The following is a 14,180-nucleotide window of genomic DNA, read 5'->3' as shown; positions in this document are numbered from 1 at the left end:
GGATGAGCAAACCCAGATCTTTCCCTCTAAACCAAATATCTTCATCACCAGACCCATTTGTGCCTGCAGCTGTATGAAGCCATTATGAGGCTGTGCGCATGTAATTAGCATTCAAACACCCACGCTGATTTTGTGACATCACAGCAGCTGTAATCAAAGCACCCCAGCAATGACGCTGTTGCCTGACTGTCTCCCTTGGATCTGGACACACGCACGTGTGATTCATGTACTTCCCAACAAATTTTGCTCAGGGGGGGTCATGTGTGTAGCAGGCCAGTTCCAGCTCATTAGCCTCCCCATAAAGCCCTCAACTCCTGTCCAGCGCACAACATGTGGCTCACGGTCTCATCCTTTCACAGGCACCTCTGTCTCCAGTCCTGCACCAACCCCGCGGGGCTCACAGTGAGACACGTTGGCTTCTTAGCGATTTCATGTCCTCCACACACATCTGAACAGGGGCGATGTTTCAGAAGCCACCGCAGCGATCATTTGTGCCTTGGCCATGTCCCCAGGTGCCCTTCTGTTGCCTCACCCCAAACTCTTCCTCTCCGATGCTGCTACATCGTTCTGAGAGGGCAAGAATGGCCACAAATCAATACTCATTCACCCAGATAACACAGCGATGGCATATTTCATTAACAAAGATCGCTGAAATTGCATGCAATCAATCTGCAAGCAAAGCTGTGTATATCCATGATCATAACTATCTAATCACTCTCCCCTCCCCTGGCATTACTCTACTAATACGACAGGTCTCTTTCTCTTTCTCTCTCTCTCTCTTGCTCTCTCTCTCTCTTTCTCTCTCTCTCTCTCTCTCTCTCCCTCCATCTTTCTCTCTCATTCATGTTGGAGCAGATCCTACACCCCAATCTTACTCTACGCCGCCCTAATAGTCCTGTGCAACATTCTGTAAACATTCCCGCATAGACAAAGACGTTCTTTTAAAAGATCACTACTCTTGCCCTCCTGAACAAGATCTTCATCATCTTTTCTTCTATATTCTCCAAACCATCAGCCTCCTACTGTATGAAATGTCTTACACACATAGAAAACCTTTTAAAACAAAACATTAGATGCATATTAGGATTCATCTTTGGTGTCCCAATTTTCAGATCCTAGACAATAACACCATCTATTACTCCATGTAACCTACCAATTATAAAGAGGACAGCCAGTTCTCATCTTTAATCTGGAGGCAAGCATTCCCCATACCACACCAGCCACTCTTCAATTAACTCTCCCTCCAATCTATTGTTCACCTCAGATACCCGTTAGGTTTGAAACAGTCCTTAAACGAGGACTCCCGACACATTTCCCAGACATTATTCACCCTAGATTTGATTTAATTTGATTTAATTTCCTAATGCAGGAAGAGAAAGTGTCAATTTACGTTACATTGCATTGCATGTTTTTCCATTAAAATAGCTCTCATTTAATGTGTCTCTTTTGGGAACTTCGTTATGGAATCTTGGATTTTGGGTGGTACCTCTCAACTACAGACCACAAAAAAACCATATTCTTCTTTCTGCAACACCTAGTTATTATTCATTTATTCCACATAAAGTAATTATGTGTGAATATGCAAATATATGAAGCCTTGTTAGAAGAGGATATGGCATTTGTTAGCCAGACGTGACGTTTGCAGGTCACTCTTGGCTTCACTTGACACACTCTTACTGCTACGCTAATGGCCAAACGGTCACCTAATCACCACGGTATCAAAGCAGGATCAGGGCTAATTGGCCAAAACTGCCTCCAATTCTGAATTCTTTCTTGACATGTTATGATGCCAGACTCATAAGCCATACTGCCATTTCATTAAGATGGTGACAAAAAAAGGTGTTTTCTATTTTGTGCTACAGAGTGTTTAGCCATTAATTTTAGAGGATAATTACAACAATAGGTTCAGGGAAAAAAACTCACAAACTTACAATTACCTGGATTTCTCTATTGGTCAGTACGGCCTCATCCTAACGTTAGGACAGAGCCAGCGTGCGCTGTTTATTAAACCTGAGCCCAGTGTGAATAAAATATATGCACCCAACAGAAAGCAACCAGGAGCTGCTGGGAGATTCTGTTCCAGTGGCCCAAGGCACTCTTTCCATCACTCGCCTACACACGGCTCAGAAAGGTCACTCCCTGGTCCGCTCCTTTAGCAGAATATACAATGCAGCATTCAGCTGTACTTCTGCTGTTCACACACACACACACACACGCAAATTCACAAACACACCCACACACAAGACGTGTACTATGCATGACAGTTGCATCTACATATTTAAAACACTAAAGTCCATTACTCACCATGTTCACCAAACGCCATGAACACATATTGCAAACATCTATCCTAAAGAAGCACGCAGACTGTGTACACATCCCCATCACACAAACATGCTCTCCTTTGCTTTAATGCGCATGCATACTTTAAGACATCTAAAAGGTTGGCAGGTTGGAAGTTATATTTTGTTTTATTAAAATTGTCAACAATATGTGGGTTACTTTATTATCTAATTTATAGCCGGTGGATATAAACCCTGTGGGTATTAGTTTATATTTACTTGATACTATATGATAAAGGGGATTTGCCAAAATATTTCTTATTCAGCCCCTTTGCAAACGGGGAACAATTTAAAATTTACGTCTAAAAGATTCTTAATTCTAAACAAAACTCAACAGTTCTGATTTACTGCAAAGTTCAATCTATCAATAAAATAGAATTTCAAATAAATTTCAAAGTAACAGTGTAATGATGTACAGTGGTATCATTTTAAGCTCCGTTGCTTAAAAACAGGTTGAAGGAAATCAGACTGCTCTTGAAATTCTTACACGTTCAGTCATTCTGAAATGTGGCATTAAATCTAAGTAAATGGCTTGGCATATGATATTAACATTATTATCAAATACATTAAGTCAGCCATCATTAGGACCATATAATTCTAGTTAGCTTATTTTATTATTTAATATCTGATCCTATCCTGGGTTGTAATTACCCAACATCCTCCATGTAATTTCTCCTTTCATGCTTGGGACTCTATTCTTTCAGGTTCTTCACTACTCAAAACCTGCTTCACGCCACAGCCAAAAATTAAGCAACCCATTTTATACCTACCAAATCCTTCCTGCAGGCAAAATAAAAGCCTCGGTGAAGCAAACAAAAGAGCAAGCTAGAGGCCTCATCAATGTTTCATGGCTTTCTTGTCATCCAGGTTCCTTGGAAGCCAGTAATGACTATCTATAGATCAGGCAGTTGCCAGCTTGTTAGAACGATGGGGTTCACACAGTCTAAAGCCATTACACGCATGCCTGCGCACACACGTGCACTTGGAGAACTGTTAAAAATTGATCAGTTTATCTTAATTTCGTTTTCAATAATAAACTCTCTGTGTCAAATAAAAATTTATTTAACTAGCCACTGTTAAGATTAAAATATTGGCAGAAGGTTAAAGCAGTTGGAAATGTCAATAAAAATGATCACTGTAAATATTTTGTACAGTCCTGTACTATATTGTGACAGTCAACAGACAATGGGAGGTTAAACAACAGAAACCTAATTCACAAAATCCTTTCAAGATGCATTAGCTATAAAAGATTTTCACCTATGAAAACTCGCACACTGAGAATCACCACTCCTTTGGCAGTCACACATCAAGTAGACCATCGACCGAACGACTCACATCATTTCTGGGAACTTGCACCTAGTAAATCGCATACACCACTAATTGTCAAAAACAAGGCACCGAACAACACCAACTAGAAACAAGGCATTATACGCAGATCAATCAAACCATCGACTGTGTGTCTCAAAGGGTCTTTGAGCACTTGCACCTAGTAAACTGCATACACTGCAAAGTGCAGAAAAACAAGACAGAGAAAGACAGACACCAGAAAGACAGACACCAGAGCTTTGGGACACTCACGTGCCACCTCCAGAGAGGCGTTGTGACTGACGGCCTCGCCCAGGTAGTTCCTGGCCACGCACACGTAGCTGCCGTCGTCGGGCTTGCTGCGGCGGCCGTGGACGATGCGCAGGAAGAAGAGGGAGCCGCTGGGTAGCAGCATACGGTGCGAGCGCGGGTTGTCCCGGTCCGTCTCCACACGCTCCCCGTCCTTGTACCACTCCACCGTGGGGGCCGGCCGGCCCTCCGCCTTGCAGTTCAGCGTGGCAGGTTCACCCTTCGACACGATCAGGTCCGACGGGTGCTCCACGATCCGCGGGGGGGAGTCCTCCTGCCGGAGGCGCGATCCTGAGGAGCGGGACAGGGGAAAGTGTTTAGGAAATCTTGACCTTTGACCTAAAGATTTAAATCAAGCAACATAGTCCCTACACGAAGCACTCAAAGCACAAACAGTGCCTGTGAACACCTTTATTGAACTCGAACTTGCAAGTACGTGTTTACATACTTCACTGTGGTTTGTAAAACTTCAGGGTTTACAGAAGAACGGTGAGACACAATGTGTAGACAATAACGTCAGGAATCTATCATGAATAAGAAAGTTAAAGGGCAGATGAGTAGCGAGGACTGAACTGGTGTCTCCACAGGAGAGCAGCAGTGCGCATCCAGGTATAAGCAACTCATTGAGCAGTTGGCAGGCCGTGTCACCAAGACACAGGAAGCTCAATATTCCCATAATCAGGCGGGAGTGAAGGACTCGTTGAGCTCAATCAGCCCTTTCATTGAGTGGCTTGCTCAAGAGCTCCACGCTCTCTCTCTCTCCTGGTGGAGAAGACGTGTGAGCATGTGTGGGTGCACTTGCACACGTGTAAGCACAATTTTGTGTGACCTCATCTTAAATATATATTTACATATAAATGCGACTGTGCTTGTGACATCAGTGCCTGTGATTTTTTTTTTAACATCTCTATAATGTGTGTGTGTATGTGTGTGTGTGTGTGTGTGTGTGTGTGTGTGTGTGTGTGTGTGTGTGTGTGTGTGTGTGTGTGTGTGTGTGTGATTTCAGATACATTTACCTAATAGTAACCATTTAGATTCAGATTATGCTTTGTAACATTTGGACCATTTCCAGATATATACTTAAGTACTTACTGATGTTCAATCTGAATCACTTTGAATATTTCAATATTACATAGGCTACTAAATACACAATTTAAAAAACATGGTAATAGAAACAAAGTAAATTTCAAACTCAATACGTTCCGTTGTGACAGTAGCCTACTATAAAGTCACATGATCGATGCGAACTCGCCCTACGAACAGGTCGACCAAGCGAATCAAAAGGGCTCAGCGCATGAACCACTGACACAACTTGAACAGCTTATCACCGAGATACGTGTTAGCTAGGAATTCATCTGTACTAGGTGTATCAGCTGGGAATAAACACGGCTTCTTAGCTTACGGTTTATCTCACTCTAAACGACCATTTACTTTGTGTTGTGTTTTAGTCAAATCGGTGCATTATGCAAATCAGCACGACCGAAGACCACATACATTTCATAGCGGCGTCGTTAAATACACCATCCAACTCATCACATGCCGTGGCAGACGAGCGCATTAAAGATTTAACACCCGAGCCTCTAAATATGAAATTCCACAGCCAGTTCAGTTTCAGAACCAATCTGCCTGGGCTGTCTGCCTGATCCCAAAGACTGCATGACCGAGGCGTTTTATATAGCTCGGTCCAAATAACGTGCCAAAGTTCGGTGACTCAAGTCGGGCCGGACCCGCCTCGACCAAATGCAGCCACTCGTGCTTTAGACCGGGCTCAACTGAAGCTGCATTAATCCCTCCAGCACCTGCCCAGATCTCACACATGTTCATCCACCGGAACCGTGGACTCCGGCGGGCCAGTGTTTCAGTGTTTTAGCCTCCAGCCAGTCGTTTATTTACAGACGTGATGTACATTTGGGTCGATTTCGCACGAGGAAGCTGGGAGAATGAGAGGGGTTGACGCTTCTGTCTGTCATTTTGGCAGTTGTAAGTATGTCACCCAGGGCCTGGAGCTTCTAAGCATATGTAGTAAGTCACACCCAGTGCAGCCGCCATTGTTCGCGCGGCGAATGAGCGCGAGCAGCTTTGAAGACCCATTTTCACTACGCGCTTTATTGCGGGCCCGAGAAGCGCGAGCGCAGCCGACAGATGGGGAAGATGCGCGTAGAAGATGCAGCTCTTCAACGCCTCGTCAGATCTGACAGCCCCCTGAATCGTAGCGGGTTTTTCCCCCCAAAACAAGGGATTGCTTTGCACACAGTAATGTCAGCTGGTCTCTTGGCCTTGACGTGCTTGCAGTTGTTTGCAAAAAAAACCTTAATATATAGCTATAATAATCCAGACGCAGCAAGATGAAAGTTGGCTTGGAGTAGTTCGTGGCTACATCCCTGATGTCCTTGAACAAATCAATTGTGAAGAGCGAACGCCATTTCGACAATATGGCTGCACTTTATAGCACAGAAAGACAAAAAGAAATACCTATTATTTACTCAGTGTCTTTCCACTCGGCCATTAAGCCATGGGGGATTGGATTTGTGGTCCCTGGAGCCCAATGCAACTTCAACCGAGTCACCTCCCCTAAAGCCCCCCCCCCCCCCCATTTCTCATAACGGCAGACAGACAATAGTGAAGGGCCTGGAATGCCAAAGAGGTTAAGCACACAGATGCTTTATATTTGTAATACTCGCCTATGTGTAAAAGTATCTGAAGGCTGGTTTGGTCCACATCATGTTGGAATAAAGGTGGTGCAGAATCAGCGATTGTTAAGGCAGTGTTCTTTACGAATAAGGGAGCAAATGTTTAAATATTAAAGACCTAATCAGCAAAGACCCTCCGGCATTAGTTGATGAGTTTATAAACAGGTTACTGAAGGTAGAAAGATGGCAAAAGCTGTCTCAACTCCCCAAAGGCTGGAACCGACCCTTTCACAAAGTACTTAACCCCAGATTACTCTCAACCATCTGCCACCCCATACCCTAACAAGGTAGCCTTGAAAAAAACTTTAGCATATATATATATATGAAAATGAAGCAGGTTTTCTTTGTTTGTTTTTTTAAGATGTCACTACATAACGTCACACTGGAAATGGCTACGGACAACAAATTCAAGATGAGAAATACTCTTTCTGAACCCTCATTAACGCCATCAGGAAACATCAAGAGATGGATGTTCTCAGCTATTGCCAGATAGTGCACGTTCAAAGAGAACTAGATGTAAAGCACGGGGATACATTGACTACTGCTGAAAAAGTGCAATTCGAGTGAAATATATGTAGACATTACAAGATTAGTTCAGTCGACTGAACATCTACAAGAATACAAGTAGATAATCATGTCTGCAGTGAATTACGGCACACAGTTTCAACCAGGAATTGTTAAAGTATATATATATATATATATATATATATATATATATATATATATATATATATATATATATATATATATATATATATATATATATATATATATATGTCAGTTTGTATACTGACATCTATAAGGAATCTGATTCAATACATGGCCTGATATTTTAGCCCTGTATATTCTCGATAGATAAATGTACACCAATGTTATCATTTTGACAGGGCAATAAAACAAAAAGCATAACGGTTGTCATGAATTCATTGCAGACTAATGAATTCGCTTGAACCACCAAATTAATCGAGTCAAACACATACTCTTGTGAGAGACTGATCAGCAATACCATAGAAATTCTCCCCAGTCCTGTGGCACTGAGGTCAGTTGAAAGCTGACCAACATACGCTGGCAAAATTGCTCTGTCTGTTTGATAAATAACAGTTTACAAATCACATGTGGTGAATATTACGCACGGGATACAGACCACGATACTCCACACGAGGGTACAGTCGTTAGCTTGCAGGCAAAGGTCTATGAATCGGTTACATGTGTCACTCCTTGGCTAAGCCCAAAGGTAGCTCTGAAAATGTGCACTGGATGCGCATTAAGACATTTTGACATGTGATTGTCTGAATGACTGAACAAATACATTTTATCACTCAAATTCAAAGCCATAATAAATTGTGATAGATATGTCCATGTGAAATGTATCAGTTAGAAACTTACCATTGATTTGAGTGATCAGAAATCCACACAAAATGATGAAGTGCAGAAGCCTCATCGTGACATAGTAACGCTCATGGCGCGAACAAACTCTCGACCAGGCGAAATTAATCACAACTTGTAAATAGAAATAATTCTCAAAGTCGTCTAGGTTCTCTTTAAGGCGCAGACCAAAGCACTGAATGCTGAAATTCAGAAGACGAAAGAGTTCAGTCTTCTCATTCTCGGTAGCACAGCGGGAGCATCTCTTCCCTCATCCACACATTTCAATAGCGAGCGGTCCGCGGCATCCACGTATACGTAGAAATGTATGAGAGCATCGTTCTCTGCGCGATGTAAAAAAACACACACCAGTGCCGAGGTTCTTCCTAAATCTGAATGCAAATGAGAATATTTACATTCAGCGGAATCCTCGATGAAACGAATCAGTTACATTTAGCAAACGACCAATTAAAGGCATTGATTCTGCATTACAAAAAAGCGCTCCGCTGCCTCCATGCCGAGACCTGCACAGCTGCAGCTGCAGAGCCCGCGTGTACCGCCTGAAGTTGAACCTCCTCCAACACACACGGCAGGAATACGCCAGAATGTGTCTGACAACCACATAGCTCAGAGTCAGAATGGTGTTACTGATTAAAAGAGGTTAAGACTAAACTCGTGACAGTAAAAATATTAAGTTAATTATATGGTTATTAATCACACTGTCAGACCCCTTCAGTTCCAAAGTGAGGCGTTCTTTGTCATGAATCTCGTCCTTGTGATCAAGGCATGGGCAGCAAATAAATTACGTTACTCTTCATAATAGTAAACAGGGCACAGCATTTCTAACATAATAAGGAAACACGTTGAAACCATATGGTGTGTTTTCACACTATTTCTTTGGCCTGCGCAATGTTTTGGCGGCCCCTGTCGACAAAAATGGCTGTATCTGCATGAATATAATCGTAAACAAAATCTGATGTTATATCGTGTCTTTTCATTAGCCAACCAGTTAACAGACTTAAAAGGTTGTAGGAAAAGTAACGTCTGGTGACATTTAAGTGACATCCGAGGCCAACTGTTGTCTTGTCCTTAACTTCTTTACACTGTGTGAACATGATAGCCTACAGAATATTCTAAAACATTCTAGTAACCTGTATTTTACACTGCCCTAGTATTTTGCATTTGCTGTTGGGATATCATTCTAATGGGGAAAAAGACAAATTCACAATATAATCATGTAGATTATTCATTATTTAAGCATAATGAATGATGTTGCCATAAAGAAGATAAACTAATATGTAAAAGACCAAATTCAACCCAGTGTCTCATTAAGAGAATTCTAAAACGTTGTTTGCTGCCGCTCACCAATCACCAATCTTAACTAAATAATTATGGCAATTAACATTACTCACATTAAATCTTAACATTTTAACAAAATCTTTCTACACTAATGTATTCTTACCCATTAAGGAGCATGAGCTATAAAGCTTGCAGTACTGCCAGAGTACTCAAAAAGATAAAAGAACACTGCAAAAAATAAAACTTCACCACATCTACCCTGAAGTTCTCAATGCGCCCAATATGCCGTTAAAGTGAATCATTTCTGCAGAGACGACATGAAGCCACTTCAGTTCATCAGCTGACAGAGAATCCAGTAATAACCCAGCAGGCAACACCGGCTGACACACAACGCTTGAGACATCGGCTCTGTGACCCAGATCATCATCTGCTGGTGCTTGCCAGCCCCGGTGACTGCAGAGGAGATCGGGCCAACTAGATATGGGTGCAGTGGTGCAAAGCCAAAATATGAACTACTGTAGTCATTCACTCCACAGGCGAGATGAAAGCACAAAATACACCACTCCCATGGACACATTTCTTGTTTCTCTGACTTTTTCAATCTTTGTGATCCATGATCCTTTTGTAGCTCTAAGAGAGAGAGAAAAAAGATTCTGAAAAGAAAAAAACCAATTCTGATTCAGGATAGAGAATGTCTTCGGCTCCCACGGGCATACAAACGTGTTCACGGTATAGTTTGAAGAATGCTACTTCTGGAGTGCTACTGTCAGCTGATCAAGAACCTCGTGAACATCTGAAAATCACTGAGGTTTTGTTCAGGTAGGATAGAAATATGCAGGGTGTCTGAAGATCGGGAACACTGCAGGATACCAACTCAAACTCAGCCCTCAAGAGGTTATATTGCCCAAACTCACTGCTGTGGTTCGCATGCCAGAACTTTTTCATATGATGTCAACACCTCAAGAGTTAAATTTACACACTAAAATTACGGCCTTGATGATGATGTCAGTGCTAATTGAAGCAACGAGGTTTCAGATCATGTAATGCCACCCAATGGACATAAATTACTCCAAAGTGCACACACAGCAGGACTCCTCATTACTGATGTGTTCATGCACTGTGCAGTTCCTGCCAGAGATATTCAAAACCAGCCAAAACATTTAGATAAAGCCAAATATCCAGATCCAATATCTAAGGCTGGCATGAAAATGGGCCTCGAAAGAATTTTTGGGGTATCTTTGTGTGTGTTTTGGTGCACGTCCATAGTACTGCTCATTGCTTCATATTGTCCTAAGTCAGTGGATCTTCTAAGATGGTCAGACTACCTCGTGTGTTGCCCAGGGTGAACATGCTGGCACTGATAATCTCTCACTGCCCTGTCTGCTGTATATCAGCTGCTAGCGGCCGTATGGTCTTCCTCACCCCGTCACTGTGCTGATTTCACTATTGTCACCCTACTATTTGTTTCCACTTGGACTACCTGACCTCACCTGTCCAGATTAGCGTTTATCTCTGACTTATGTTGCAACCAGTATTCTTAAATATTTAAGGCTAAGAAATATGAGGAAATGACGATGGCAGAATGATCATGCTGAACAGGAAAGAGAAATGCACAAACAAAAAGCCTTTTGGCTGAACTATCCAAGGGTGGAAACACAAAGCATTAAACAAATAATGGTTCATTTACTTTCGGAGTCTGTTTATGGCACTAACCACTCATTGCTCACTTGGGTTGCCTGTGTTGTGTTAATGACATCCAAACAGATATAGTTGTAAAATTCATTACCTCGTATTGACTGACAGATCAATCAGCCTCATGGTCCACAGTTGCCTCTTGTGATGCAAGTTCATTTAGCCATGCAGGACTGCCATAAACAACTACAATCAATGTGATGAGAAGAACACTGATCTCTTACTTAATTTACATGTATTATGCAGGACATATTCTAAGCCAACAGCTAAAAACATTCCTTAATGTGAAAACCTACAATTAATGCATGAGTTTGTTTGTCCTGCCCTCCTATTTTAAGTAAATACTCCAGTGTTTTTCCAGTAACCACGTGTCAAGTTGCCATAAATGTCCCGACGCTGCATCCACCATCCTGCCTCAGACACTAAAGTAAAAGTGTTGCCAGGCAACCTGTGTAAGTGATTTTAACTGACAAAACAAAATCACACTCGGTCCTGCCCGTCATCCGTCCCCCGCACGTCTCCCCGGAGCGCGTTTCGGTGGTGTCAAGGTCGCAGCCTTGCTTGCGTGCGCCATTAGCGCGTCGTGGTTGTGTTTGTGCATCGTGGGTGCGTTTAGCGGGAACAGATGGCGCTGGCGCCGGTTCCGGCGGGCCGAGGCGCAGTCACACGGTCCTGGCGGGAGCGGCCGCAGGTCCCCAGCCCAACTGCTCCGTGCTGGGGCTAGCAGGAGCCTCCAGCCTTTTTTTAGCTATTCATTTGGTGTCATTTTTTCCCTCTCCACTACTACATTTGATTAATTCAGGCAAAACTAAACTGCAGTTGTAAGCATTTAGCAACTAGTCATTCTGTTTGCTACAAAACTGAGAGACAGGGATGGGGAAAAAGCACCTGACATCAGTACCGCTCTAATTACACTGACTAATGGACTCATTAGGGTAAGGCTCACCTCAACAGCTCCTGCAGTATCTACTGCTAGGTGTGTGTATAAAGAAATCTTGATTTCAAGAATGAAAAGGTTTAACAGTGTTGCACTAATTGTGCCATTTTGGCTACATGTTCTGTCATTTATGAAGAAGAACTCCATTCACACAACAACAGCAATCTCACAAACATGGGCAAGTGATTGAACACGCAAGCAAATAAAATGAACACGCTCTTCTATGCCATTACATTTAACTAAATGTTTTACCCAGGTAGATGTGACTGACTTTCTACAAATAACTGAATTTGAACTTTTACTCTAAGAAATCAACCAGTTTGAACTCTTTGAACACTGGCAGATGTCCATCTGATTAAAACTTTAAACTGTTATCTGAGCTTATTGTTACTGTCAGGGTTGCATCATTCTATTATCAATAAAGATGATATTATGGATTAAAGAATTATTTCTAATAGACTTAGAAGGGGTAAAGGAATGAAATGGTTTCTGTGTTAGTCATCTCATATATGATGCATTTTCTCTATTCAGCAGGCAGGTTGCATGACATCTAAAACTCTCCTACTGATCTTCTATGACCTGTTGCTCTGTGAAACTTGGTCTCCTACATTCACTACATCTCCAACTTTACACCATAATTCAAGAGCACAAAAAGCACAAAAATATTTCACCATCGCCCATGAACTCAAGAAACCCTTCCTGGAAAATTCCAGGAAGTGAGTTTGTAGAACTGATATTCAGTCGCATTTAATCTTCTAAACCAACATCATTCGGTCCCAGCCTTGAAAATCCACAGCACATTATGTCCTCTGACCTTTGACACATGACTCAACTCATCCAATTATTAACAAGTCCGTTATGAATTTATATGGATGTGTAGCAGCTACAAATACACTTCTAGATCACTGGATTCTGTTGACCCAGATTGTTTGACTGGAGAAGAACTCAGTTCTCACTGTGCATGGTGTGCTGGAGTGTGAGAGTTATGTTGCACCCCTGATTCACTGAGCCCTCCAGCTGTGGATGAGAATGTGTGTAATCAGGGATGTGGATATTTAAATAATTTGTTTTTCCTCTACATGGGGAAAAAAGGGAAAAAAAACTAGGAAAACAAGAGAAAGACTGTGTCGAAACAAATAGCTTTTTAAAAATCTGCCATCCTCTTAACATGCCCCCAAACCCAGATAATAGATTTCTACCATGCGTGCAAACAGTGCATTTCCATGGTAATGGCCTCTTTCCCAGATCTCGGGTAGGGAGGGTGAGAGAACGTCGTGGCAGTGGGTTTTTAATCCTGCTGGCCCTCCTACAGCCATGCCAGTTTTCCAGCCAGAAAAGCAAATTCAAGTAAACAAAGAGAGCTCCAGGCTTGGGGAGCAAACTTACCACAAGCTCACATAGCCACAGTGCCTAGAGACAAAGCTCTGCAGATGGTCTGCACCTCTTCCTCCGAGCAAGCAGGCAAACGTGCACCTTGCATCATGTGCTTCTTTACGACTCTTTTCTGGAACAAGTTAAATTAAGATCATTTAAGGCTGTGAATGTAAGACTTTAAAGATAATTAAGGCTCAGTGGTTGTTAAATTGTTGCCTAAATAAATGGTTGTTTTTGTTTTTGTTTGTTTTTGGGGTTTTTGTTTGTTTGTTTTGTTTTTTTGCAACATTTGGAAATAGAGTTAATTTCATTTGAGAACTCAAAATATTGGTTTATTCTAAAAATTAGCAAGACAACTACTGAAGCCAGATCTGCTTTTCCAGCACCACAGCAAAAAGACTCGAGCACTAATCGAGCACTTTCTATTATATATCCATTACCATTATTCTGTTCATTTAGTTATGTTATCCCTAGTAAATCTCTGTGAAAATTCCCTCGTCTGTTTCTTTTCTACGGCAACAGTTACTGTTACCTTTACACTGCAGTGCTTCCCCCTAGAGGTTCACAAAAGTAAACACAGTCAGAAAACGCGCTCGGTACGCATTAAAGATACAGATACAGAATAAAAGCCCCAGGCATTACTGAAAGTAAATCCAGAATGATATATGGTAACGAATAGAGAAAATTGATAAATATTTTTGGGGTCCTATAAGTTTGTGGTTTCAGAGTGAAGCCATTCAGAGGAAAATAATAACATGCGGATATTCAGAGACTCTGTAATATTGTTCCCTTTCTATACACATTGCAATCCACGCCTATAACTATACGTATTCACATAAGGTTTTGGTGTAAAAGCACCATATATTCAAA

At 41.9% G+C, this 14,180-nt stretch overlaps 1 protein-coding gene and 1 long non-coding RNA gene across 2 annotated transcripts; both read right to left on the bottom strand.

Annotated features, from left to right (window-relative positions):
- Window positions 1-466: 466 nt before the first annotated feature.
- On the bottom strand, window positions 467-8,674 carry LOC143526171 (roundabout homolog 2-like). Its single transcript, XM_077020820.1, has 3 exons — window positions 8,030-8,674; window positions 3,918-4,244; window positions 467-567 (listed from the first exon to the last, which is right to left on the bottom strand). The coding sequence occupies exons 1-3, from the start codon at window positions 8,082-8,084 to the stop codon at window positions 467-469; spliced, it is 483 nt and encodes a 160-aa protein (XP_076876935.1). The 5' UTR covers window positions 8,085-8,674.
- Window positions 8,675-8,978: 304 nt separating this feature from the next.
- On the bottom strand, window positions 8,979-11,427 carry LOC143525601 (uncharacterized). Its single transcript, XR_013133702.1, has 3 exons — window positions 11,296-11,427; window positions 11,094-11,185; window positions 8,979-9,937 (listed from the first exon to the last, which is right to left on the bottom strand). It is a non-coding gene; the product is annotated as an uncharacterized LOC143525601 (long non-coding RNA).
- Between the last annotated feature and the right edge of the window lie 2,753 nt (window positions 11,428-14,180).

Source organism: Brachyhypopomus gauderio, chromosome 10 (genome assembly GCF_052324685.1).
Source record: "Brachyhypopomus gauderio isolate BG-103 chromosome 10, BGAUD_0.2, whole genome shotgun sequence".
Lineage (NCBI taxonomy): Eukaryota > Metazoa > Chordata > Actinopteri > Gymnotiformes > Hypopomidae > Brachyhypopomus > Brachyhypopomus gauderio.
This window is presented reverse-complemented; position numbering and strand designations above follow the sequence as displayed.

Coding starts and splice junctions, on each gene's coding strand:
- LOC143526171 (XM_077020820.1), bottom strand. CDS start 8,084: ATGAGGCTTCTGCACTTCATCATTTTGTGTGGATTTCTGATCACTCAA. Junction 4,245..8,029: donor TCTGATCACTCAAATCAATG/GTAAGTTTCTAA, acceptor CCCGCTCCTCAG/GATCGCGCCTCCGGCAGGAG. Junction 568..3,917: donor CGCCTCTCTGGAGGTGGCAC/GTGAGTGTCCCA, acceptor TTGCCCTCTCAG/AACGATGTAGCAGCATCGGA.